Below are 27,720 nucleotides of genomic sequence, written 5' to 3'. Positions count from 1 at the left end.
GCCTCATGATTTGCATTTGGAAGCTAATGCAACTTTCTCCAGGGTTTGAATGGAACCCTTTGAGGGAGCCTGCTCTACACAGTGATGATATGTGTGTGTGTGTGTGTGTGTGTGTGTGTGTGTGTGTGTGTGTGTGTGTGTGTGTGTGTGTGTGTGTGTGTGTGTGTGTGTGTGTGTGTGTGTGTGTGTGTGTGTGTGTGTGCGTGCGTGCGTGCGTGCGTGCGTGCGTGCGTGCGTGCGTGCGTGCGTGCGTTCATGCGTGCGTGTGTGTGTGTGTTTGTGTGTGCGTGTGTGTATGTTGGGGATGGGGGAATGCTGACGCACCACTGCAGTTACACACATGGACCAATCTGCTGAGGATGCAACACTGGTCAAAACCACCCCAGTTGAGACCAAGACAAGACCAAGGCCTGTCTTTATCCAGATCCAGTCAAGTCAAGAATAAAAGAAAAGGGGCAGAGGAGAATTTGAGAAATTCAAGACCGAGATCAAGACAAATTAGGTCAGAGACCAAAGACAAGAGCAGAATTTTTTAAGCCTTGATACCAAGATTTGTCTCAAGAACCTACAGCACTGGAGTCTGGACAGCTCTGTTGTGATGATCAAGAGGAGCCCGCGCCATTCATGCAAGTCTTTTGTTTCTGTCCACTTTCACACGCTTGTAACTAAATTCCTCCCCTGTCATTGTGAGGTCACCGTGAAGAAAGGCCTCTCTCTCTTTCTCCATAATCATCACAAACTGTCACTTTTTTCAGGGAATCTTTTTCCCGATTCCATCCTTTCATGTCGAGTCTGTTTTCGTGACTTTAATCTCAAAGAAAACTCCTTTGCGGCCCTCTCGTTTTGCCATGATACTGTACAAGCGCTGAGCGTGTCACGCAGGAATTCCCCCTTTGCACACATAGTTATTCAACCCTCGCCGAATTGTCCGAACCAATTAGATAGGTTTGAGCAATTAGTAAAATGAGTTCCTCACTGTCACAAGCAGTTTCACAGGTCACCGCACGCCTAGTGTTCTTCATGGTCCTTAACCTCTGACCCCTGGGTATGTTTGTTAAACCATCAGTGCAGAATCTGCCGACGGAACCATCGAATAATGCGTTTTGACTTCCATTTTTTCGTCCAACATAGGCTACCACCTCATAATTTCACACGATCTTGTGTAATAGCAGCTTATTTTTATTAGCTTGAAATCACAAAGGTATACAAAATAAAGAGTTTTAACTCTTAATGAGTACATCATTCATACCTGTACCGGCTGTATTATGTTAAAAGTGTGTTTTGACACATCCTCTACATTCCTTTACCAATTATCAGACCCGCCACACAATTCATTTTAATATGACATGTCTAATGCATTAATGTAGCCTGGACCCACATTTACACTCCTAAAACTATAGGTTTATATACTCACTGGCATAAGCAGTTCATGAGGGACCTGCCTGGGTGCAAAAATTTACCTCAAACCCTGCCCTCTTTTCTTGATTCTCCAATCACAACTGTTGCTTAATGAGTACATCATTCATACCTTTTAGGTTATAATGTTAAAAGTGTGTTATGACACATTCCCTACATTCCTTTACCAATTATCAGACCAGCCGCACAAATCATTTTAATATGACATGTCTAACACTCACAATGGTTTGTTATATAACGTCTTCCCACAAACTTCACTGGAAAGGACTGAGCCCATGACCTCAAGGGTTAAAACCGTTCCAAAATCATACTGACCTTCTTCACAGAATCTGTCACTTTAGATTTTTGCCAGGTGCAACATGGTCGGTTTACGTGCACATTACTCATGTATTCCGTGACTGTCTGTGAGCAGGCACGTGTTAACGCCATATCCCCCTCAAAATAGCTGGTATAAACACACATTCTGACTGTGGGAAACCTGCCACTGATCACTGGGATATGCTGATATATATAGGCATGTTTAACGGTTGGGTTTTGTGGTCTGTATGAGTTCCACGTTTCCTTGGTAATATTTGAATACTCATTTTACACATGTATAGGGAGATATTTGATAAGAATATAAACATGTATGTTTATGCTGTTCAAGACCTTAAAGGCTGGCTTAGAGTAGACGACATAGTACAGCAACTTGCAATGGGCCTGGTCTACAAGATACACTACACCACTAGGTACCCATGTACATGTCGAAATACTTCCCAAAGGTCAGTGAATACCACGACCACAACACCAGAGGGAGTTCCACAAATCATGTTCAACCCAGATTCGGCACAAACAAGGGAATAAACACGTTTTGCAATTATGCCACATCAATGTGGAACGCCCTACCCACAGCCGTAAAAAAATGTGAATCCCTCCCTACCCACCTTCAAAACCGCTTTGAAAGAGCACCTATGGGAGGCTGCAACTCGGAACTGGCCCCCGTAAATGTCCAAGTTTTCAATCAATCAATCAAACAGGATCTTAGCTATAGCTACTAAGCTAGTATTCAGAATATGAATGTACATGTGAACACTCTCATCCATTTGATTCTAATGGGTTTGGTTGTCTTAGCATGTTGGTCATCTTATTTTCTCTGCATATAAATTCCCTCTAGACTCTAGAGCAGGGGTGTCAAACTAATTTACCAAGGGGGTCGAAATGTAACATACAGATGATTTTGCGGCCAGACACATAATAATAATAATACCAAAAAAGATAAAAAAAATATCACTAGCTTAATTGGTAATTTGGTTTTCTATTTAATTTGTGCATACCAGCTCAATATGTTGTTAACATCTCTCACCTCAGCACCTTTTTCTACCGTAGCTTTCACGTATCTTAAAACAATAATTTCCACGGATCTGATTTCAGAGTAGGTATGATAAATTAGCAATAATCCACTTGATAAAGTAAAATTGGATGCAACCTAATAATACCACGGCTTGAGTCGAGTGAAAGCGGATGACAGAGGAGCTTTTAAAAGGGAAAAGGCTGCGTTTGCTCTTAATGTTGGGACATTTGCGTGAGGTGCTGCTTGATTCCAATCATAGGCCAGTTGAATTGTGCCTAGTAGGTGAGGCAGTGGGACAAAATTAACTGATAAGCAAATTCAGTCTGGGAGCCGGTCGGATGAAAATGCCAGGCGGGCCGGATTTGAGTTTGACACAATGTGCTGTAGAGAATAGGTGTTTGCCAATGTTAATGTAGCCTGGACCTACATTTACCCTCCTAAAACTATAGGTTTATACCAGGGGCGTTTTTAGGGTTAGAAAACATTGGGGGCTTCAGCCCGGGGGGGTTGAGGGGGCGTTTTTTTTTTTTAAACACAGAAATACGCGATTTTAGAGTAATTAGAGATGAATACTGAATAACTAGAATCACTAGAGGTTCTCAAAGTGAGGTCCAGGTCCATGTGAGGGATCTGGGCAGTCCCCATAGAAAATTCAAAGTTAACAGGACCAAATAATCAGTTTCTTATTTATTTATTTAACCTTTATTTAGCCAGATAAAACATTGATCTGGTCCAAGAAGCCCCAACAGGAGTACAAATATACATATACACATATATATATATATATATATATATATATATATATATATATATATATATATATATATATATATATATATATATATATATATATATATATATATATACTGTACATACATACACACATATACACCAATAACAAAATAAAAACACAGTTAAGAATCATACACATAAGCAAATAAACAAACAAACAAACATATGCACAGCCTATGTACAAAAGAAATAAACAGTTCATCTCTAGTCTTTACAGTTTTCTTCAATTGCATAAACACTCAAATCAAAAGTATTACACAATTATCAAAACCTTACACTCAAGGAGCAAAATATAGGCCCAGATTTGCACCCCTACAATGTCAGCCTCACTTTTTGCAAAACAATACACAGTGATTTGCAAAACATTAACACAATTGCATTACATTAGACACAGAATGTCAAATTACCACACATATGAGCCAATAGGTTAAACACAGCCATCGGATGCACAAACACACCATTGCTTAATTGTAGATACACCAATCAGGTTTAAGCACTATAAAAATGCAGCAGGTGAGTTCACCTGTCTTCAACCAAAATGGAAGGAGAGTGAAGTACTGTACACAGAGAACGTGAAAATATACAATACATCCACCAAACACTACACAAGACAACCAATGATGCAGACTGATGAAAATATACATTTTCTCCCATTTTCCCAAATCAGTCAACATGGAGAATCACAACAAAAAATTATCTTGCCAGATCCAGCTAGGCAAAGAGATAATGTCTAGTATTTTCTGTTTACATTTAAAAAAAAAAAAAAAAATTTACTGTAATTTTAACCTGTACTGGATACAGTATTTTATGTTTGTCTGATATTTGCTGAGCTTACAGTGTTATGCACATAGTAGCATGAAAACTGGGACATGTATTGTTGTGATTCTCCATGTTGAAATGTTGACTGATTTGGTTATATGGAGAGACCATTTATATTTTCATCAGTCTGCATTATTGATTTGAGTATATGGAGAGAAAATGTAATTTTTTTTCATCAGTCTGCATCATTGATTTGGGTATATGTAGATAAATAAATTATATTTTCATCACAGCATTGGTCTTGTGTAGTGTTTGGTGAATTTATTGTATATTTGCACATTCTCTGCGTACTTCACTTACAGTACTCTAATCACTGAGAAGTAGAATTGCTAAATGTGTTTTAGGTTAAGCACAGCAGTGTGTGTAACTGGTTCAAACAGAATGAAATCATATGAAACGTGTGTTTCATATGGTAACAAAATGTAGTTTTTTATAAATTGGTGTATGGTTTTGACAAGTGTTTAATTTAGCAAAGGATCTGATGTGTTCTGATAATTGTGTGTATGGTTGTGCTAATTGTGTGTTTTGAAACACCGGGCCCCGTTTTCAAAATCATGCTTAGGCAATCGAAAAAAACTGTATTGTGTGTTTCATTATATACATATGTTTCAGTCTTCTCATAAAAAAAAGATTCGATTTTTGGGTCTTTTCCTGCCTTTGGTCCGCTTTGCATTCACATCTCAAATGAACCGCAGCAGGGTTCACTTGCAAGAGTGAATGAGCTTTCACACCACCCCAAACCAACCGGACTATCTGAGGAAATGAACCAGGGTTCGATTAAAGCTTATTATAGGACACTGGACATGGGTATGGATGGCTCCAGGTGCTGCTGCATTAAAGTGCACATCTTCAATATCTGTACTATTTAAAAGCACAGTGCAGGACACACTCAAAGGTTATCGCACCTCAGAGATGGCAGTGGACATGTATGACAGGACAAAGGCCATATGTAATGGCCTTTGGATTGAGGAACATACTACTTACTTACTTACAATACTTTTCTCTCCTGGATGATGATAATAATAATAATAATAATAATAATAATAATAATAATAATAATAATAATAATAATAATAATAATAATAATAATAATAATAATAATAATAATAATAATAATAATAATAATAATAATAATAATAATAATAATGTATTTGATTTATAAGGCGCCTTTCAGGACACTAAAAAAAATTCCACAAATCGGTGAATGAAAAAATTATAGGATCAAATGAAAACTACTTACTAAAAATGGATGTTTAAAAGTACTAAAAACCAAAAGAAAATACCAAACACTAAGAAACATTCAGCACAGACAATGGGAATGCTGACAAAAAAAAAAAAAAAAAAAAGTTAAAAAAAAATGTAAAATTTTTTTTTTTTTTTTTGATCCGGGGCTAGGAGAAAAACCCACTGGCATAAGCAGCAGAGGGGCCTTCCTGGGTGCAAGAATTGACCTCAATCCCTGCCCTCTTTTCTTGATCCTCCAAACACAACTGTTGCTTCCCATGAGTTCCATCCAACCCATATCGGATGGAACTCATGCACATCAATTATGTAAAATAATGAGTACCAATGTTATACTATTAAATTTTTCCATGAATACCATTGAAACAATTTTGAAACCCTAGCCCTATTGCCTATTACTTACCAATGTTGTTGTCGAACGGAGTCCTTTCTCAGCACAATCCATGATGTTCAGGATACTGGACACCAGTGTCTCCGCTTAGTTAGCCAAAAACGAATGTAAAGTCAGTGGGGTCAAGCTATCTGTGCAAGCGGACTGAAACTAACTGAAAGACATTTTGTGTATAGGGGAGACCGGGGCACAGTGGACCATGAATCTTATATTTCAGCATTTTTCCTGGCTTGATGACAGCATGGTTCTGGTCTACTGTGGAATTGATAGCAGAATATGTTCTCTATAAAACATGTCATGAGATGCTGAGATGGGGTTGAATGTAAAAATATATTTGATCCACTGTGCCCCAGTAACGGGGTACAGTGGATCGCTACCTGGGGCACTGTGAATCAGTCCAGATATTATACATTATTTTTCTGAAACCAGATAAAGCATGCAATAGTATGGCACAGATTGATATAATATATATATATATAGTTATATTTGGAATAAAAAATAGTTAAATTGAGGAGTTAATATTGCCGTTAGTCAACAAACAAAGCAACCTCCTTTTACCGGGGCACAGTGAATCACTTAAGAAACCCAACATTTTTACATCTGATGGTACAAAACGGGGATTACCTTTCAATTCTTCACAAAAGTGTGTTGCCTGGAAATTAAACACATTTTCAGATATGGATTAACCAGAGGCACACACTGATGACATCATCAAGGCATTCCTGTGTACAAGTTTCTATAAATAGCCACTGATTCACTGTGCCCCTTGATCCACTGTGTCCCGGTCTCCCCTACTGTGGTTTAAGTTAGTTTCAGTCCGCTTGCACTCATTTGTCACTATTGACTTTGCATTAGTGTGTGGCTAACTAGAGCCCACTCTGTAGCACTCCGAACATCACCATTTCTCAATTTATATTAGAGGGAGAAAATAGCAGGGAAGTAGCATTGGAGACTGAATGCCACAGATGTGCCACAGATGCCACAGATGTGCCCTTAGGCAAGGCATTTAATCTGTGTTGCTGCAGTGGCATTGCAGTACAGACTGACAGTACAGGACAGCATGTACCTCCTCCCTACAACTCCTCTCCTGCATAGTTGATGGCATAAAAGCACATCATGGTCAGTCAACATGCCTGGATAAGTAAGAGGTTGAAAATCGCTTCTGTGTCTCATGAACTCATAACAGACAAGCCTTATTAGTGGTACACAAATTCTCTGGGCAAATGTCTAGGGCAAGTGAGGATATATCATACTTCCTTCCCCCCGCCCATGAGCCGTTTCTTATCATGGCAGCAGCCTGTCATAAACTTCCTGGTCACTAATGCAAGCACACAACAAGGACACACATTCAAGGAATCTAAATTGAGAGGGTGAGAGCCTGCGAGCTTGCCAGCGGTGGTACAGTTAATAATTGAAAGGTCATAGTGTAGTGTTGGAACACTTTCCCTCATCTTGCCCTGCTTGTCTCTGGTGCCCTTTAAAAAAATAAAGAGAAAAAAGGGAAGATTAGCTACACACTCCTATACGCAGAGCTGTCTCGACGCCTGTGTGTCACAGCCTGTTAAACACCTCTGCCCAAGAGACAGAAATATACCAAATCGGGACATCCGTGACCACATTATTTTGAAAGAAAATGCGGCTATGATGTTGAAATGAGTGTATATAGAGTATCACTAATGACAATAAGCTTGTCTGAACATTTATCCATATATGCAGTGATGTAGTTATTTTTGTTTTGCGTTTCCATGGACACAGTAAATAAACAAGGCTGCACAGACACTTTGAAATGTAATTGTTTAACTTTTTTCAACTTATTTTCGGTTCTTATTTATAAAAGAGACAAAAGATATTGATATAAATCAATAAAATAGTGTCTTAACTATCCTGGTGTGCATTAGAATATTGTTTGTTGTTCAGCACTTTTCCCATCCTGTAAAAAAATTATCTGCTAAAGACTTTGGCGCACGCCTCACATAACTCGAGAACCACTGAAAGAATATGCACACGAGCCGCTAGAGGTCGGCAAAGTGGCGCGCCGCGCCGGTGGGCCCATATATATGGGCCGTTGCGTGGTAACCACTACATCACCGTGTTACAAGCATCCAGAACAGTGACACCACTCTCTGGTGAACATCATATTTTTGCTGGCTACCAAACAAACTTTAATGGTTTATTGATTTATTGAAAACTTTAATTAACAGATTGCTGTATAGAGTTCCACCCAGGTAGGTAATAGTATTACCTTGTTGTATTATCAGATTTTGTTTTTTTAATTACAGTTGGTTGATGGCTAGCTAATGTTAGCTAGAACTAGCATATTGCTAGCTAATGTTAGCTAAAGCTATATCTTTAGCTAATGTTAACTGACTAAAAGGGTGATGGGCTTCAAATGTAAATGAAACCAAAGGAAATGAAGGTGCCGGTCTTACAGTATACATGTTTGTTGATATTCATATATATCGTATTATAGTAATTTGACATATCGTATTAAAGCTGCAATAATTATTTTCTGACCACTAGGTGGTCAATGGTCAAGTGAACAATTTCTTCCTAAACAAAGGCCTCATCTCATATAAACATAAAACTGTCTTACTGGCACAATCTTGTTTTTTTGTCTTACTGGCAAGTTGTAATTTAATTGTCAACTCTAAATTGTAATTTAGAGATTGAAAGAAATCATCGTTTTGTGCATGGATTACTAGATTTCAACTACAATAGGCACATAGAACTTTCTCTTGGGCATTCCCTGGTTGTTAAAATGAAACAAGACGTAAATACTTCACCAACAAACACAATACTGATAGCACAGTGTTGATGTAGGCCTAATTAAGAGATTCACTGAAAAATATAAACGTTCTAAAAGCATGGGTTTATAAAGACAATGCAATGTTTTGAAAATGTGAAAAACACTGTTAGAAAATAGTTATAGTAACATATACTATTATATAGTAGTATTTACACATTAAGACACCATGTGAACTGCAATCCAGACTTTTAATAATGTGTTTTTTTGCCTTGGTTTGATGAAGGATGTTGTTTTTTTCTTTTTCGTTTTTTTCCCCTGCCCTGCAGTGGTATCAGCCCTTCCTGTCGCCACACATGGTTTAGCTAGTGCAGGTCAGGTGCAACAGACAGGTCACTTCTCAGGGTTGATGTTTTACCCCATGACAACTATTACTCCATATCTAACAAGCATTAACTGAATGTCCTTCAGGTTGTTTTCCACCCTCTGAGTTACCATAGCATGCTGTGGAGATACATTCAACAGCATTTTGAATTCAAACACCTTCAACAATTAAAACAAACATTAACTTTCCGTGGAGTACATAAAAAGCAGCTTAATGTGCATGATCGACTCACATGCCACATATTTAAATTCAAGCTTATTTTGTTTCTCAAATGACCGGTGCAGCCTCCCTTGGCCTGTCCTGGAGGAGAGCCCAATTTGGTTAAATGTATTCCTGTTTGAGGATATTTACGTAAGATCCCCCCCCCCCTCTCTCTCTCTCTCTCTCTCTCTCTCTCTCTCTCTCTCTCTCTCTCTCTCTCTCTCTCTCTCTCTCTCCTCTACATCTTAGAGGCAGCTCCTACATCTTAGAGGCAGTTGATTGATTGATTGATTGATTGATTGATTGATTGATTGATTGAAAACATTAATAACAGATTGCAGAATGTGTACAATACAGTACAGCTCAATACAAACAACTGGGAGTGGGGGGGGATTTTGACATTTACAGGGGCCCGTTTCTAATTGCAGGCACCCGTAGGTGCTCTTTGAGAGCGGTTTTGAAAGAGGGTATCGATTCACATTCCTTTATGGCTGTAGCCGTTGTGAGTAGGGTGTTCCACATTATTGTGGCATAATTGCGAAACGTGTTTAGTCCCTTGTTTGAGCCGAATCTGGGTTGAACGTGATTTTGTGGAACTCCCTCTGGTCTTGTGGTTGTGGACTTGGTGTAGCCTGGAATTTGAAAAACAAAACAAAACAAAACTAAAATAGAAATATTTAGCTAAATGATCCTTGGCCTAAAATGCCGTGTATGACCACAAGAAATAACCACTGCTCTCTGACACTGTGACTGTGCTTTAACTCGTAATATAGGACAGAATGTTCAACTGATATACACCACAGCTGTTTGATTACAAGTCACATCTTACATTCAGGAGTTCAGTGATAACACGTTTCAGTGATAACATTCCAAATGTCTTTAAGAGTGGTAAAATTATAAGACTTAATTATAATACTACTGCTCAAAGAAGTCCAAAGAGCAGAACGAGGTGCACAGGGAGGTGCTGGGAGAGAGGCAGGAGAAGGGGACTATAGGGGGAGGAGGGAGACCGAGAAGAGGGAGGGAGGGAGGGGACAACGACAAGACCAGCCTTTTGGATTTCTCATTAATTCAACATGGCCTTCCCTTTCACTATGTTAGGCCCCGCCCCCTTACCATTATCAGTCCCAGACTTATATATGCAGCCTGTTGCTCTGTGTTTTAGTGCACACAATACAGGAACACCACAACACCCACCACTGGACTGCCATTACAACCGCCACCATGAGAGAGTTCAAAAGCAAGGCATTCTGGAGGGCCGTCCTGGCTGAGCTGGTGGGGATGACACTCTTCATTTACCTCAGCATCTCCACAGCCATTGGAAACAAGAACAACTCCAACCCCGACCAGGAGGTGAAGGTATCGCTGGCCTTTGGGCTGGCCATCGCCACGCTGGCCCAGAGCTTGGGCCACATCAGCGGGGCCCATCTGAATCCTGCCGTGACCCTGGGCATGCTAGCCAGCTGTCAGATGAGTGTCTTCAAGGCAGTCATGTACATTGTGGCTCAGATGCTCGGCTCAGCTCTGGCCAGTGGCATTGTGTACGGAACACGTCCAGGCTCTACCGATGCACTCGGAGTCAATGCTGTAAGCAAAACTTTTCATATTTCCAGTAGTTAAGTGAATGATATGAGAATTATGAATAACTTGCTACAGTATCAATGAGATAACCGGCAATACAATGCTATGTTTTCTATTTAGAGTGCTTCTCTTTCACATTTGTAACTCATGGTGGGAAAACTAAGCGGTTTGTGAATATGCATGTATACTGCACTGATGATGTTTACAGTTGGCACAGGTTGTGTTGTGTATAGACTTGTTCTACTTTTTGTTCTTAATTGGATGCTGATGATGCACAATTAGAGCACGCCACGATGCACTGGATGAAAGCGTCTGACGAACACAATCATGTCTTGATTAAACGATTGAAGTGGGCGACCGACCATTCTGTTTTACAGCAGTCCTGTGGTAAAATGTTGGTTGTTGGATGCTGTTCTAATTACAATTACAACAATTATCCTCTCACCAAATAGTTACTGTCTGACTAGGAATAATATCTATTGACTATGATATGACTGTAATTCATCACCTACACCATGTAACATAGCCAAAGGAATAAAGAATAGTATTGATCAAGTTTCCCACAAATATGAGAAAAGAAAAAAAAATTGTTCAAATTAAGTTCCATGCCAGCAGTTGCTAAATGGTCAATTGTGGTTGTGAGAAATGCATCCATCTAGCTGATGAAGACTGACAAATTCCTAATATTTTTTTATTAAACTCCTCTCCTCTCCTCTCCTCTCCTCTCCTCTCATCTCCTCTCCTCTCCTCTCCTCTCTTCTCTTCTCTTCTCTTCTCTTCTCTTCTCTTCTCTTCTCTTCTCTTCTCTTCTCTTCTCTTCTCTTCTCCTCTCCTCTCCTCTCCCCTCCCTCCCCTCCTCTCCTCTCCCCTCCCCTCCTCTCCCCTCCCCTCCCCTCTTCTCTTCTCTTCTCTTCTCTTCTCTTCTCTTCTCTTCTCTTCTCTTCTCTTCTCTTCTCTTCTCTTCTCTTCTCTTCTCTCCTCTCCTCTCCTCTCCTCTCCTCTCCTCTCCTCTCCTCTCCTCCCTCCCTCCCTCCCTCCCTCACACAGCTCAACGGGGTCACACCTAGCCAAGGCGTCGGCATAGAACTCCTGGCAACGTTCCAGCTCGTCCTGTGTGTCATTGCGGTTACTGATAAAAGGAGGCGTGATGTCACAGGTTCAGCACCCCTGGCTATTGGCCTCTCGGTCTGCTTGGGACACTTGGCAGCCGTAAGTTGCTTTGCGTGGTCTTCCGCGGAACAGTAGACTATCTTGTTTGCCCATGTGGGTGGCCTTAGCGGGAGTGTTAACCCTTTCACTACCACACTACAAAGGGTTAATCATTTCACTACCGCGCTGCAGAAGGTTACCACACTACAAAGGGTTAATCCTTTCACTACCACACTACAGATGGTTAACCCTTTCACTACCACACTACAGATGGTTAACCGTGGTAGTGAAAGGGTTAACACGGGGGGAAATCTTATGCCCCGATGGCCCTGTGGTAAAAGGATTTGAATTTGCATTTTAATAATTTCATCTCAAACTTTTATACTCTTAGCCTGGAAATATGCCAATGTGTTCCGTCAGAAACGTGTTTTCTAAAGGTGTCACCTGGTTGTTGTCGTTTCACAGATCAGCTACACAGGCTGTGGCATAAACCCCGCTCGCTCTTTTGGCCCGGCTTTGATCATGAATGATTTCACAAACCACTGGGTAAGTGAGCAGACCACTTTCATTTTTCAGATTCCTGACATTTTTGCATGTCGCAATTAAATGTCATGCTTATAAGCCAATGACTGGAAAATCACTCCATAGACAGCAAGCCTATTTTACAATATCTCTTAAAAGTTAATATGTAATTGGATCTCTATTGTTTTACTATTTGCCTGGGGTAGACCTTATCACTGCACTGTAATCTTCTGTAATAATTTTCATTGTGCGATGATGGTGACACAATTGATCTCTATATGTCGTTCTTCATAGTATTCGATTGCAGACATCTTTGGTTCGCAAACAACAGGTGATTGTAATCAACTAGCAAGGGATTGTCACTAAATGACAACCGTGGCCAATGAATTGTGGCATTTTGCCATATTTTATGGCAAAAGAAAAAACATTGGAATAAAATGAATATCGTGTGTAGTTTAGCCAGTCCACCTGATTAATCCAAGTTATTCTTTGCAGGTGTACTGGGTGGGGCCCATGTGTGGCGGCGTGGCCGCAGCCCTCATCTACGACTTCCTCCTTTCTCCCAAATTCGACGACTTCCCTGAGCGCATGAAGGTCTTGGTCAATGGCCCGGTCGGAGACTATGATGTCAACGGAGCCGAGGAAACAACAGGGGTGGAGATGTCGTCAAAGTAGTGCCTTGAAAGCACCGCCATTTTGTGTAAAGTATTTTAGATATATATCTATACTCCTGTAAAAAAAAATATTCAAATAAAAATATTGCATTAGCTTTAGGGATGTCAGCGATTGACCTATCCCAAGCTCCGCCCTCTTTTCTTGACCATCCAATTACAACCGCTGCTTTCCTCGTCAAACAAAGATTTTTTTTCTGTTTCTTTTTTTGTTTTATTTTTTACTTGACCCTCCAATCGTTGCTTTCCTCGGTCAAGCTAAGAGAGGGCGGAGCTTGGGATAGGTCAGTTTGTGCTATTGTGAAATACTAATTCATATTTCAGGAGGTCTTCTGTTGAGGTCATGAGTCATTTAGTGTTTCATTCTAATTCACTCATTTGTTTGACTGTGCACCAGTTTGTGAGGTTCTTGAGAGTGCAGTTCTGTTGTGTTAAAAAATATTCCCCATATCAGTATTCTATGTAGAGCTATTTTCTTTTTGTATACATATTACTATGTACCTGTATAAGTATGACTTTTTATTTCTGATGTATAATGTATTATATGTGTGTACCGTACAGTCTTGGATTGTCTATCACTTTTGTAAGTAAATAAAACACCTGTTGTTAACAATTGTTGCATCCTTTGTGACTTTATTAGAATAGATGCTTCCCACTAGAATGGTTTTCAGAATGGTGATACAGGATTTCTCCTTAGTGAAACATAGGGATTTACCTCCTTATGAGTTCATGAAGAGTACATTTCTTTAGCTAACATTAGCTACCCCAAGAATCCATTGTAAACATAGGTAATCAAGCTGTTTTCTAATTTGTTATTGATATATGGAAAAAACAAGTATAAAAAAAAACACAGAAAACATAATAATACCCAAGTCTGTTTAAAGAGAAGTCTGTTCACTCTGCCGCCATCTTTATAATGGGAACTAACATCTCTTTGGGGAGCCATCCATATCTAAGAATCTGTCATATATATCATTGTTTTTCTTTCATATTCAAAGTCACTGGTAAATTGCAGACAACACAATGGTTGTTAGAATGGAGTCCTTAGTTACCATGGCAACCACTTGCTGCCAATAGAGAGACTTTGCGAGACCTTGCACAGAATGTTTGTGTAGTTCTCTTTCTTCCAGCATGGCTCCCTGTAACCATTGGTAACCACTTTTAAAACGAAATGCCTAATGTCTGTGCAGTGTTAGAGTAGGTACAACACTGGAAAAGCATGATATTACTGTTCTACTGTGACTTGTTTATAATAACATCCAGTAATAAGACACCAATTAATACAGTTTTTGTTTATGTATTTCTCATGTATCAACTCATAGCAATTGATTTGCACATACTGTAGCAACCATTGTTTCTTCCGGCATGGAGGACAAATGGGATTTCTAAACTCTGTGAAAGGCCTCTATTCCCAGCATTTTAGCAGAGATCATGATTCGTTTTAAAGATCTTTGAAAGTCACATTTCAAGTAGATACGTCGATAAGTAGATTATAGTTTTCTTCAACATAAAGGCTGCGGTTAGACTGATGATAGGTTATGTATATAACCTAGTTATATGAGTACTGGCTGAGCGTCCTGCTCTTCGCCATCGAGATATACCTCATCTCCAGTACCTAATTTACTTCATCAACGAATAAAACAAATACACCCAGCACCTGCCAGGCCCCGCCCTAGTGACGTACTATAAAGCACTAGGCGTGGTCACCACTCGCTCTTCCTCGGAAAACAGTTTCCAAAAGAAAAGTTTCCCCAAGGGACCTCAGGGCACGCTAAGAGCAGGACGCTCAGCCAGTACTCATATAACTAGGTTATATACATAACCTATCATTATATAGTCGTACTGGCGAATCGCGTCCTGCTCTTCGCCATCGAGATATGGGGACAGAGCAGACGCGAGGACCGACAAATGCACCCCCTGAGGACCCGAAAGCCCACATCAGGGGGGAGGGGAGTCCCGTCACCCCTCATTCCTAGTGAAGAGTGCGAAAAAGAGGGAACTAGAAACCTCTTAAACGCACAGCACAGGCGGGACCACGTGTGACACAACACATTGTGGCCCACACCCACACACCCCTGCTACCCCACCGAAGGACGGGAAGCAGGAGAGGTTCCAGACCTCAGAACCGCCTGGGAGACAGAACCCCCGGTCATGTCCATGAGGTAAAACCTTACGAAGGGACCCGGTGAGGACCATGAAGCCGCAGCACAGATGTCCTCCACCGAGGCCCCACCCAGCCCAGGGGCAGCCAGCCCAGCCAACGTGTAGCAAAGGGCAATGCCCTAGCACAACCAATGGGACAGGCGCTGTTTCGACAGTGCCTTACCAGCACGAGAGCCACCGTAACAGATAAAGAGCTGATCGGTAGCCCTGAGGCCCTGAGTACGGCTGAGGTAAATCACCAAAGCCCGGACCGGACATGACAGGTGAAGGCCCGCCTCCAACTCACTAGCGTGAGGAGGCGGATGAAACGCCTGAAAGCGTGATAGTGGAGGGAGCACGCGCATTCCGGATGGTGTCAACCACAGAAGGGTCCATCCTCTCCAGACTCACCCTCTCACCAGCCAAACCATCAGAGGCTGGCCCAGCACCGGGGGCTGACACAGCGACCCGCACGCTTGAGAGAGGGCCCTCGCCGACCAAGGAACAGGCCACGGCGGGGCTACCAATAGCTGGATCAGGACCGGGAACCACACAGCTGTGCCCCGGTCCGGCGCAACCAGGATCACGGTCCTGTGCTCCCACCGTACCCGCTCCAACAACTGACCTACCAGGTGTGTGGGGGGAAAGGCGTACAGAAGCCCGGGCGGCCATGGATACACTGAGAAGGCATCCACCCCCAAGGGAGGATTGTCTCCCCGGCTGACCGAGAGCCACAAGGGGCACTTGTGAGATCGTCTGCTCGCAAACAGATCCACTGAAGCTTCCCCGAATGTCTTGCCGCAGTTCCCACTCGTCGTGACGAGGACCGCCCCGTGACATCATATCCGTGCCCACATTCTCCTTGCCAGGGATGTGGAGCAGCCTCAGACTGCGCAGATTGCGAGATGCCCATAGCCAGAGCCCGACCGCCGCCCGGTGCAGATGGGTGGAGCGTACTCCACCCTGCCTGTTGATATACGCCGCTGCCGTCATACTGTCCGTCCTGACCAAAACGTGCTTGCCTACCACCAAGTGGGCGAGCCGTCTGAGGACCAGGAGGACCGCCTTCAATTCCAACACATTGATGTGCAGGGTAGACTGGGCAGCATGGATCGTCCAGCTGCCCCCTACTGCGTCGGTCCGACACGTCCCTCCCCATCCCGCGAGGGAAGCGTCGGTGAAGACCGTGACGTGTGAACGCCTGCTGCCCATGGGGACCCCGTTGGTGAGGATACCAGTCCTCCTACAATGGGCGAGATCCCCCCGTATCGACAAAGGAACCGTCAACCGTTTCCACTTGTCCCTCACCGGGTCTATTCTCATACTGGAGAACCACCTCTGTATCCTCCTCCTGAAGAGGAGGCCAAGAGGGACCAGATGCCATCATACCGAGCAGGCGCATCACCTGCAGCGCCGTGACCGTCCCTCCAGGACGGAAACCCCCGAGCGTGTGGAGGATAGACACCCTCCGTCGCTCCGAGAGGGTTACCCTCATGGGTCTTGAACTCAGAATCAAGCCCAAATACTCCACCTGTTGACTGGGAAGAGGCGTACTCTTCTTCCAGTTCACAGAAAAACACAGCCTGGTGAGGAATTCCACCACCAGCCTGGTATGAGACCTAGCGACCTCCTCCGACCGGCTGAGGAGCAATATGTCGCTGAGATAGAAAATAATTCGTATCCCCTGATGACGTAGAGGCTCCAGCGCAGTCTCTACGCACTTGGTGAATGTGCGGGGAGCCAGAAAGTAGCCGAACGGCAACCTCTGGTATTCGTACACTACGCCCTGAACAGGGGAGGAAACTAACTTTTTGGCTTACCAGCCAACTGGCGAGTAGATGATTTTTTTTACCAGCCAAACTGATTTGTTTACCAGCCAAAAATAAAATCGCTAATTGTGATAATTACTTCTTTGTATGTCTTCGTCTAAATTGATTTTCAATCATAGTAATAATCACACCGTGTCTCTACTCGTTAAAATATTTATTAGCATAAAACATGAATAAGTGTCTCTACTCTCCACAATATTAGCATACAACATGTATTAATCACACTGTCTCTACTCTTCAAAATATTAGGATATCACATATTAACATGAAAGAGGGAACTATTCTGGACTGGGTTGGGCTGAACTGGGCAGTGAAAGATGCTGGGCTGGACTGGGTTGGACTGAGTTGGGCAGTGAAAGAACCAAGCATTTCACTGTAATGTAATAGCTAAATAAAACAACTTGACTTGTTACATTTGCACTCTGGTTGTATGCCAAATGTGTTCTGGTTGTACTGTACTTGTGCTGTAAGATGACGCTAGGGGTTCAGCAGGTGTATTCTGAATGACTAGTATGACAACATCACCGTTGTGAAGGGCATATGGGCGAGTGGTGATATGGGGGAAACCCGCTAATAATAAAATGTCGGACAGGGCGTTCGCACCCAATGGGGGACCCCGACAGAAAGGGCCGGTTTGATACGGGAGAAGCTGCCATCAAACTAGGTGACACACGCTCCCCCACTGAACACCCCTCCAGAGCATGCTGAGGAGTTGTTCTGCAGCCAGACATGCAAGGCGTGAGGACCCCATGGGTTCCTACACACCGTAGCCCTGCAGTGATATTGCTAGCACCCAAATCACGCGCGCCTCTTCTTTTCAGACCACTGCCGATCTCGCGGGAGTGGGAGGCATCAACGTGATACCCTGCCTGGCGAAGGCGAGGTCGGGGTAACCCGTGCTGAGCATTCTTTCGAAGAGGCCTCGAGTCCCCCTGCTGACCACCGTCAATAGTGGCAGCCGTAACACCAGGCTCACCAATCGCACAACGTGTGGCGAGGGAGCCACGTGACAGCACAACATTCTCACGGACAGACCCAGGCTCAGCCATCAACTGGGTGTCAGCCCCTGTCCCCATGAGAAGCGAAACGTGGGGCCGCATGCGCTTCAATGAAGGCTCGCGGCCCGCAGCCAAAGGAAAACGATCAGAGCCCCTTTTCCGCTGGTGATGGGGGAAGGAGTGATCGGGGAGCAGGCTGCTCGCGGCAGAACGGCGACGGCTTGTATATTCCAAGCCGAGCACATCCAACATGGCCGATCCCTTGGCCGCCAAGGCTGTCGGCCTTGTGGACCCCTGTTGACTCGACACCCAGGGTACCACTGGCAGGGGAAACATGGCCGCCTGTCGAGGGCCTCGCCACAGTCGCTGACGAGGCCGTGCTCCAACCTCTGGCTGCATAGCGTGAGGCGGTGTGGGACCTAGGTTAACAACCGCCCGCGTCTCCGCAGAACGACCAAAGAGTCCTTCCGCGGAAAGAGGAGCCGTGAGGAGAAGAAACCTTTCTTCCTCCCCAAGAGGAGACTGCTCCAACCAGAAATGCCTATTAACAAGCGTTGATAGCATCCTAATCCTCCCCGCAGTTATAGCTTGCGACTGAGTCAAGATCTCTATAACACCAAAAACATGCAAAATGTTTTCAGCGTTGGCTGGTCCTGTAGCCCCACTACCCGACGCTAATGTGGACAGAAAAACAGTCAGCTGAGCCACAACACTGGCCGCCGCTAAATTCCATCCTGTAGCAGTATAACTCTCATCAGTCCATACTGCCACCTGCCGGGCCGACTCGCTCTCAAGCGTCGGCTTCTGGGTGGGACACCGTTCAACCCCGCCGGGGCACAGGATCGATGCTACCTGGCTCTCTAGCCACGGCACACCCGCCCTGCGCCCTGTTGTCAACCCATTCACCCGTAAAAAGGGTAAATAAGATAAGAGGAGGGAAAAGCAGTGACATCCCACGGCGGGGAACATTAAAACAGTGACCCAGCATTATAGCATTAGTGTTAGCAGCGCGCTCCAGGATCGCCTGGAAAACGTCCAACTCAGAGGGACGTTCACCAAAACATCCCGCCCCTGGCGCCGACACACAACTCGGTTGTGTAACCCAGCGTTAATGCCTGATGACACAGAGCCTACCTGTGTATGAGCCGGCTCGATAGCCAAACCTCGCACGCTGTCCCTCGATCTGCTGCCACAAGACGAGGAAACATCAGGATAGACCCGACGTGTCGTTGGAACATGCCGCAAAGATTCCAGGGGTAGGCAAATCTTCGGTAAGCACTCAACATTGCGTAATTTCTCTAAACTTTTCATTACAACTAGTTTCACAGGGTGCAAGCATCCGCCATGATGGAAACGAAAGTAGAGGAAGAGCGAGTGCTGACCACGCCTAGTGCTTTATAGTACGTCACTAGGGCGGGGCCTGGCAGGTGCTTGGTGTATTTGTTTTATTCGTTGATGAAGTACTGGTACTGGAGATGAGGTATATCTCGATGGCGAAGAGCAGGACGCGATTCGCCAGTACGACTATATAACTGATGTTTTCATTTAGTTTTGAAGATGAGTTTCGCTTTTCCAGGTCGCAACGTAGCGGTAGGCGAGTCAGACATTCGTTTTGCAACCTGAGAACTTTCGTTTTGTCACCTGAGCACAGTGATGTAGTACACTGCCAAAGCAGTAGGTGGCAGTAGGTGGCGAACATGAAGGCAATTTTCAACCAATCAGAACTTGAATGTGCCAATACACTTCTTGCAAAGAAATGTCAACACGCCGCCATCTTTAAATGCCTCGGCTATTTAGCCAATGCAGCACTTATTTTTCAGCAAAGTGTAATAAAAGTGCAATAAACAAAACGGATACATTCACTGTGTGTTCTGCCTCTCATTTGTTGATGAAACAAAACTATCATCAACACAATTGACCACCAAGAGCGGAGTTTAGTCTCATCAGCGCTGATTTTGTTAGCTTACATGCTAACGCGATAGGAATATGCCATTATAACAGTATAGCATTGTGGCTAGAAGCTAACGTTAGCTCACGTTAACCAGCCAGCACCAAACTGATGATATCGGGAGCTATCAGTAGCTAGATAACATTAGAGACAACGCCTTGTGTATTAAACAAAGGTGAATAAATGACTGGGCCATTTTGTTTAATGCTTGTTATGTTGAAAGATGAGCTCTGAGCTAACAGGGTCTGGTAGCTACGGTAGGTAGCTAACGTTAGCCAGCTGCTCATGCAATCGTTAATGCTAGCAGAATGAATGGATGTAAACTTTATTTAACATATCGCAGAATGGGTACAATACAATACGGCTCAATACAAACAATTGTTAAGGGAATGCAGACTGTTGTAGCTTGGACTGGGGTCCTTATAACAATAACTTGACAACACATGGTAGCTGCAGCTATAGCTCTGTTGTCACCGGACGTTGGTGAGGGCACGCAGATGTGGGTATCTACTGCGCATGGGCGTTGAGCAACAACGGCTCCGCGCAGATTACACGACACGTTGTCGGCGAGTTTTGGCGAGTATCCAAAATGAAAACACAATTTCAGTGTTTTCAGTAGGACCAAAACGTTTCCTGCCAAAACGGCATTTCTATCTAACAGGGACAGCAAACGTATTCAAAACGTATTCAAAACGGAAACAAAAACACCTAGTCTAACCATGGCCAAAATCACATCACATTGAATTATTTTCAATAGCAAGTAGTTTTTTTGTTATGTTGTGGATTTTACTATTCAAAACGAAGGTTATCCTATAACCCTAGTTATATGAGTATAGCGAGCGCTCTGCTCTATTGGAACTGTCCCTTTAATCATATGCTATCATGAAAACGTTCAACCACATGCATGCTCCTCACCTGCCTGGCCACGCCCACATCCGCTCATACATAAGCGGGGCCATATGGGCGGCTAGGTGGCGCAGTGGGCAAGGCGCTCGCCACCGGCTGCCTCCTCGTGTACCGGATGGGACACGTGATGCAAGGCTTCGTCCACATTGCAGCCAGCTTGTGGGAGGCATGGCCAACAGCGTTCGAGACAGGGGAGGGTAGAATTGGACAATACGAAATTGGGGAAGGGAGAAAAATAGAAAATGGGGAGAAAAAGTAGATAAAAAAAAAAAACATAAGCGGGGCCAAGTCCTTCCCCAGTCTTGCACCGCCGAAACGGAAGACACATGGGGTCCTCAGTGAGTCAGAGCAGAGCGCTCGCTATACTCATATAACTAGAGTTATAGGATAACCTTCGTTATATTTCGTTATAGCTTTGTGCTCTGCTCTATTGGAACACAAGAGTGGAACAGAGCGGAAAGCCCGACAGATGTACCCGCTGAGGTCCCCTACAACCATCAGAATACCGGGGAGGATCCGGACCCCCCCCCCCCCCCCCCCTAGTGAGGGGCGGGAGGGAGACCGGACCCGAACTGTGCGAAGAGGGAACAGTACCTCAAATGCACAGGGTGAGCAGACCGTGGGACTTACAACATCGCGGGGTTGGGGCTTTTTGATCGCAAGGCCGTAGCAGCGGGGCGCGGAAGAGGCCCCAGCCCCAGGCCACATCCTGGGGGCCAGGACCCCTTGAAAAAGGGGCCTGGCGAGGTCAACACGGCTGCGGCATTGAGACCCCACCAGACGGTCACTGGTGACACCACCCCCCACATCACCAGCGTATCGGACAGGGCCTAAAATAGGTGAAGGCCCTTCTCCCCCGGCACGCTGCTCCAAAGCGCTCCAAGGAGGCTTCCCCCCCACAATGTCGTGGGGCCAGCTGGCGCACCGGGGAGACAACCCTCCAAGGAGGTTGATCCCTCAATCCAGGTCGACAGGTCTTAAGAGCAGAACTCGACCTGCGCCCGGAGCACTGCGGACTAGACAGGCGCCTAAGGGGCTTACTGTAAGAACAGTATCCCGGCGGAAAGGGTGTTCGGTATGCCGTGCACCATGTCACAATCTCATGGGGCCACGAACCTCGCAGAGTCGGAGTTAGCCAACTCCGCCAGCGAACAGATTCCACCACGAACCCTGACCCTGCCAATTTATTAATCCCGCAGGGTCGAGGTTCAGAGAAAGAGTTTGACACAATTGGCAGACGTCACGAAACATGCAGGGGCATACTCTCGGGCAGCCGGAGTCAGACCCGGGCTCAACCAGAGAGTTGACTCTGCTACCAACACACCGGGGAGACAACCACCCCCCTATGTTTATTAACAGAAAATGGTTGCTCCCTTAACCTCCATTAAGAAACCCCAGAAACATAACTGCACGTATACACAGGCTATACAATGCAGTTCAAGGCGTTTCAGGTTTAAAAAGGGTTAACCCAGGCCAACAGGTCAACGAGGGCAAGGCCCGACCTGGGCCTGGAGGACCGGGAACTACACAGGGATGCATAGAGGAGTTGACAGAAGCAGCCTCCCCGACAGCCCCCTCCCATCCCCGGTTTAGCAGGGAGGGAGGGGTGAAATTAATGGAGAAGGACCAACCCACCTAACATTGTGCAAAAAGGTACAACATAGTATGGACCAATGCACACCACTGTTAAGGGCAACTCGTAGTAGCATCTATATGACACACACATTCATGACATCAATCCCTATGACGTCCGGCCCGCCCAGGCATTTTCCCCCCGGAAAAGCTCAGGGTCCTTCAGGGTACCAGAACTTGTCTGCGCCCTGGCGGACAACGGGTTAAACCGATCAAGTCCTGTGCCCTTGTCATGCCGCCGCCCCCAGTCCTAAGGGGGGGGTAGGTACGCGTGTCGATCCAAAACATCACAGAGGGTGCCACCAAGACGGTCAGTACGTGAACGCAGCGCTCCCGGTGGCCCACCTAACAGGCGTGAAACCCCCCTGCCAATGTTTGATCTACCCCGCCATCTCCCCCCGGAGATGTACGCGAGTCCTCGAGTCTAACCTAGTGCACTGGCGCTCGGTAGAGACAAAAATCTCCTTCCCCCAGCCGCAAAAAACGCAGTTTTTATGATGTTGGGCAACCAAGGCGCGCCGGTCCCAAAAAGCGGATTCAAGGGGGGTTGGGCAGGAGGGGTGGGGGGGGCAACACTGTACAACTGTACAAGCAAAACTGTACATTGGAATATTGACAACCATACTTGGTCATTTACTGTACATTGGAGGGGGTTGGGTTAGGACATTTACATGGGCCAGTTTCGAATTGCAGTCTCCCGTAGGTGTTCTTTGAGAGTGTTTTTGAAAGTGGGTAGTGATTCACATTCCTTTACAGCTTTGGGTAGGGCGTTCTAGGGCTGGGCGATATAACGATAATGATAAATATCGCGATATATTTTAATAATCGATATAAAAATATATATATATTGAGAAAAAAATTTTTTTATCGCGATATGATTTTTTGCCATATCGCCCAGCCCTCCGTTCCACATTGATGTGGCATAATTGTGAAACGTGTTTAGTCCCTTGTTTGAGCAGAATCTGGGTTTAACATGATTTGTGGAGCTCCCTCTGGGGTTGTGATCGTGGTATTCACTGACCTTTGGGAAGTATTTTGACATGTACTGTACATGGGTACCTTGGTCGTGTAGTGTATCTTGTAGACCAGGCCCATTGCAAGTTGCTGTACTCTGTCGTCTACTCTAAGCCATCCTAGGTTGTCAACGTGGGCAGGGGTGAGGTGGGTTCTAGGAGTAAGGTCAAGCAGTAGTCTGACCAGTTTGTTTTGAGATGTTTGTAATTTTGTTTTTAGCGCCTTTGAGGTGCTTTGGTACCATGAGGTGCAAGCATAGTCGTAGTACCCTTGTATGAGTGCTCCTGCCAGAGTCTTCAGGGTGTTCTTGTTTACCAGAGAGGAGATCCGGTACAAGAATCGAGTTCGTTGGTTGACTTTTTTTATTACATTGGATGCCATTTTGTCACAGGAAAGATTAGCCTCTAGGATGGAGCCCAGGTAGGTAATTTCATCTTTCCTTGTGACAATATTGTCACCCACTGTAACTGAGAAGCCGTCGGTCTTGCTGAGTTTGTTATTTGAACCGAAGAGAATGGACTCTGTTTTGCCCATGTGTAATGATAGTTTGTTATCAGCGAGCCAGCTAATGTTAACTGACTAAAAGGGTGATGGTAGCTTCAAATGTAAATGAAACCAAAGGAAATGAAGGTGCCCTGGTCTTACAGTATACGTGTTTGTTGATATTCATATATATATCGTATTACAGTAATTTGACATATCGTATTAATAGCTGTCAACATTGGGATTTGAAAAAACAGGAGATTTCGCCCCGCCCCCCTCCCCTCGGCCCCGCCCCCTCCCAATGTAGTCTCCTCCCCCTCGTATGTATATATTTTCTATTAGGATGTTTGTTGACAGCTGCTCTCTGCTGAGCTGCCTCATCGCTGCCATCTGCTGGTCAAAACCTGTATGTACCCAAGGACTGGGTGAACTACTAATTGCTACATTAAATTAATCAGATACCTGGTTGAAAGTGAAATGCTGTGTACATCCCTGCATTAAATTAATTGTAGCATCCTGAATATTCTGCTAAGTATTCAGAAGTGCTGACTAACTGTTACTTTCCCTGTGTGTATATAAAGTGTGATAAACAGTGTTCCTTTTGATATCTCGCCCGGTCTAATAACGAGGTGAGGTGCTACTCTTCTCCGGCTTCATTATGGATCACTAACATAACATTGAAGCATCTTTCTCCCGTGCTGAAGTGGTCCTATAGTGGGATCAGTTGCGGTTGCCAGCAGGGGGCAGTGGTGGCAGGTGGAGCGGAGGAGAGAGGGAAGCAATGAGGAAGAGAGGATTACCTGGGAGCCGGAGCACCAGGAAGCTCTCTTCGGCAGTGAACTCGACCATGAACAGTCGCAACGGGCGTGTGCTCAAACGAGCCCCGTTGAAGGAGTGCTGTTGAAGAGCCCCGTTGGAGAGCGACGGGTGATAAGAAGTACTTGCTAGTTGACGTGTTATCCTAGAAGTACCAGCGATAGTGTGTGAGTAAGCGATACAGAACGAAGGACTAACGTCCATAGTTAACGGGTTATAGTAGTAAGTGTGCGGTGTATTAGCATGCTGCTAACGGCTCCATCTGACTCCAGTAGACTACCGGGCGCGCGGCGCTGAAGACAGGTGGTACAGTCAGCCACGTTGCGTTAGTAGTACAACCGATAGCAGGAGGGTGCACTCAGACCCGCAGTTTAGCTGTGTTTAGGGTAGCCAAACAGTATTAGCTCGCGTGCCAGCATCAAACAACAGCCGCAGTGGACGTCTCCCCGACGCCGCAGAGGACGCCTCTTCCCACCAGCAGAGGTCGCCACCACAGCACGCTCCTCCAGTTCACCACTGCCCATGCTGTTCACCCCAGCCCGCTGGCTGTGCTCGCGGGATCGCCATCTTGTCACCTGGACGAGAGGTGATAGGAGTGGGTCCGCCATCTTGGCTAAGTACGAACGGTACCTCGTGTGCCCACAGCAATGTCCATTCAAGCGAACGCTAACGACCAGTGTCTAAGGGGTACCCCAAACAATATAAGCCGGCTTTAGTGTAGGTTTTATTTGGTAACGTGGGCCCACATTTACTTGGTTTCTTTTGTATTTTTGTATTGTTATTTGAATTCCCAATGAACCATCTACTTTGTGCCTGGGTCTCCCCTAATCTAAGCGGGATTATTATTAATGTATTGAGCATGCTGTGCCTATGATGGGAATAGTGTTCCCCTACATTACCAGTGAGAGCACCCGGTGCCATTTATGAATACGTGCTATCTGAATAATCTGAAGTACAACTTGTAACTGATAAACTGACCAGGCTTCATATAAAGTAGACAGAATTGGGAGCACTGTGTGTGTGTCTGTTTCTTCCATATATGCTAACCTAACCCCTGGGTAAATACTTGTGACTGGTATAACTATTTAACCCTTCCACCCCATTCGCAGCACATTAATTAAAGGGTCTATACAGGTGGTCAAGGAAGGGTACTGCTTAAAGGGAAGCCCAATAACACTATTGAACTGACAGTCACCGGGTGTGGGAGGGCTGTCGGAGGTACTGGGGGAAGTGAGAGTGTGTGGGGAGCTACTGCTGACCGCCTTGGAAGGCGAGGGAGACCAGAGTACCATCCCCCAGGTTAGTAAATCCTGGGCCCCATCCACTCCTGCTGCACGCCCTCCAGAACGACGTTCCGGGCCAAAGACGGGGGTACATATAGATCCAATTCTATAGTATCCTGCTACCAGGTGGCTGTGTACTACTACTCCCATAAGCAGGGATAATCCACCCTTCTACATAATGGAAGTGTCAGTGTTTCTGTAGAGGAGATGGAACGCCTGCTCTTATCAGCACTGCGCAGCCGTGGAATCGCAAGGCCATAGATTTAGAATAGATAGAAAGGGCACATTGTGGTGTATCATAATTAATTTGTTGAATACAATAGGGTTTTTATAACGTTGACACAAATTAAGGAATATTTACACTAAGTTCTCTTTTACCTCTTATTTAATTCATTCATTAATTTAACCCATTCTCCGCCATTCACATGTTAAGGCGGGTTTTTCCGCCATGCGTTGTCTGCCAATAACTCTGTAAGGCGTTTTTGAGATCAATATTTCATATTTTCGTCATGGTATTCATATTTCACCCACGGAGTCTTGGGTGATGCTGTCTGGGCCATCACAACTCTGCTACCCTTCAATACCGCCACCTCGTGGCCGATCGACGAGTTGCCAAACCGGAAGTGCCCGGAAGTGCTCGGTCCGTCCCCTATTTTCGTCCGGCCACTCACTTATCGTCCCGGGGCTCAATACAGACACTGTCGATATGGATCTTTGCCATAACTCAATAATCAACATGATTTGGACGTGTATTAGTAATATACAAACCGGAAATGGATCGCATCGATCAACATCCCATAATTGGGATCTGTTTGCTGCACTCTCATCGCCCAACGCTACGAGGAGACTGGGGTGAGTTTCAGCGTTTTTCTTTTATCATTTTCGATACAAACTGCTCTGATCAATATATCACCCATACTACATGAATCATTTAACGTCGGTCATTGAATTATAAACGACCCCCCCCCCCCCCCCTCCGTTCACCCGCAGATGACCAGTCATGACGGTTAGGACCATGTACAGTTGAAATTTTGAATATAACGTTGATCGGTATCAAACTGCATTTGATCATCTAATATATGCATTTATGCCTATATCTCACGTTCTATGAAATACTGCAGAAAATGATAAAAACATATTTATACTCTAGACAGTATTTTAGTATGAATGTGTGAATGAAAAAGTAAAACGTTCCTACATCCTGAACAATAGATAATTGATGTTGAATGGGCCATATAATGTCAATTTAGCAATACAATTAAAAAAGTTATAGCCCTGCAAAGAAGGTGAACATCTCCATAGACTTATAGCGCTGGCAGAGAGGGTACAATGATGGGTACAATGCCCGGCAGAGAATGGGTTAATTGTAGGTACTGTTTATATTGTACATAGTCCTGTGTGTTGTATATTGTGTCCTATGTTACTTT

The 27,720-nt window shown here is 44.7% G+C and overlaps 1 protein-coding gene across 3 annotated transcripts; it reads left to right on the top strand.

Moving 5' to 3' along the window:
- Window positions 1-10,501: 10,501 nt before the first annotated feature.
- Window positions 10,502-13,855, top strand: LOC311239239 (aquaporin FA-CHIP-like). Of its 3 annotated transcripts, none has more exons than XR_014620427.1 (5): window positions 10,502-10,906; window positions 11,948-12,109; window positions 12,515-12,595; window positions 13,067-13,349; window positions 13,527-13,855. XR_014620427.1 is itself a non-coding variant. In XM_084327543.1 (5 exons), exons 1-5 carry the CDS (start codon window positions 10,544-10,546, stop codon window positions 13,153-13,155), a joined length of 732 nt encoding a protein of 243 aa, XP_084183669.1. In that variant the 5' UTR covers window positions 10,502-10,543; the 3' UTR covers window positions 13,156-13,855. The 3 variants fall into 3 exon arrangements, 2 of the variants coding, with proteins under 2 accessions (XP_084183669.1, XP_084183668.1); XM_084327543.1 differs by adding an exon at window positions 12,866-12,902 and having other exon boundaries at window positions 13,067-13,855; XM_084327542.1 differs by having other exon boundaries at window positions 13,067-13,855.
- The last annotated feature ends 13,865 nt before the right edge of the window (window positions 13,856-27,720 follow it).

The sequence above is a fragment of the Notolepis coatsorum genome, assembly GCF_963971535.1.
Source record: "Notolepis coatsorum genome assembly, chromosome: 13".
NCBI classification, from domain to species: domain Eukaryota; kingdom Metazoa; phylum Chordata; class Actinopteri; order Aulopiformes; family Paralepididae; genus Notolepis; species Notolepis coatsorum.
This window is presented reverse-complemented; position numbering and strand designations above follow the sequence as displayed.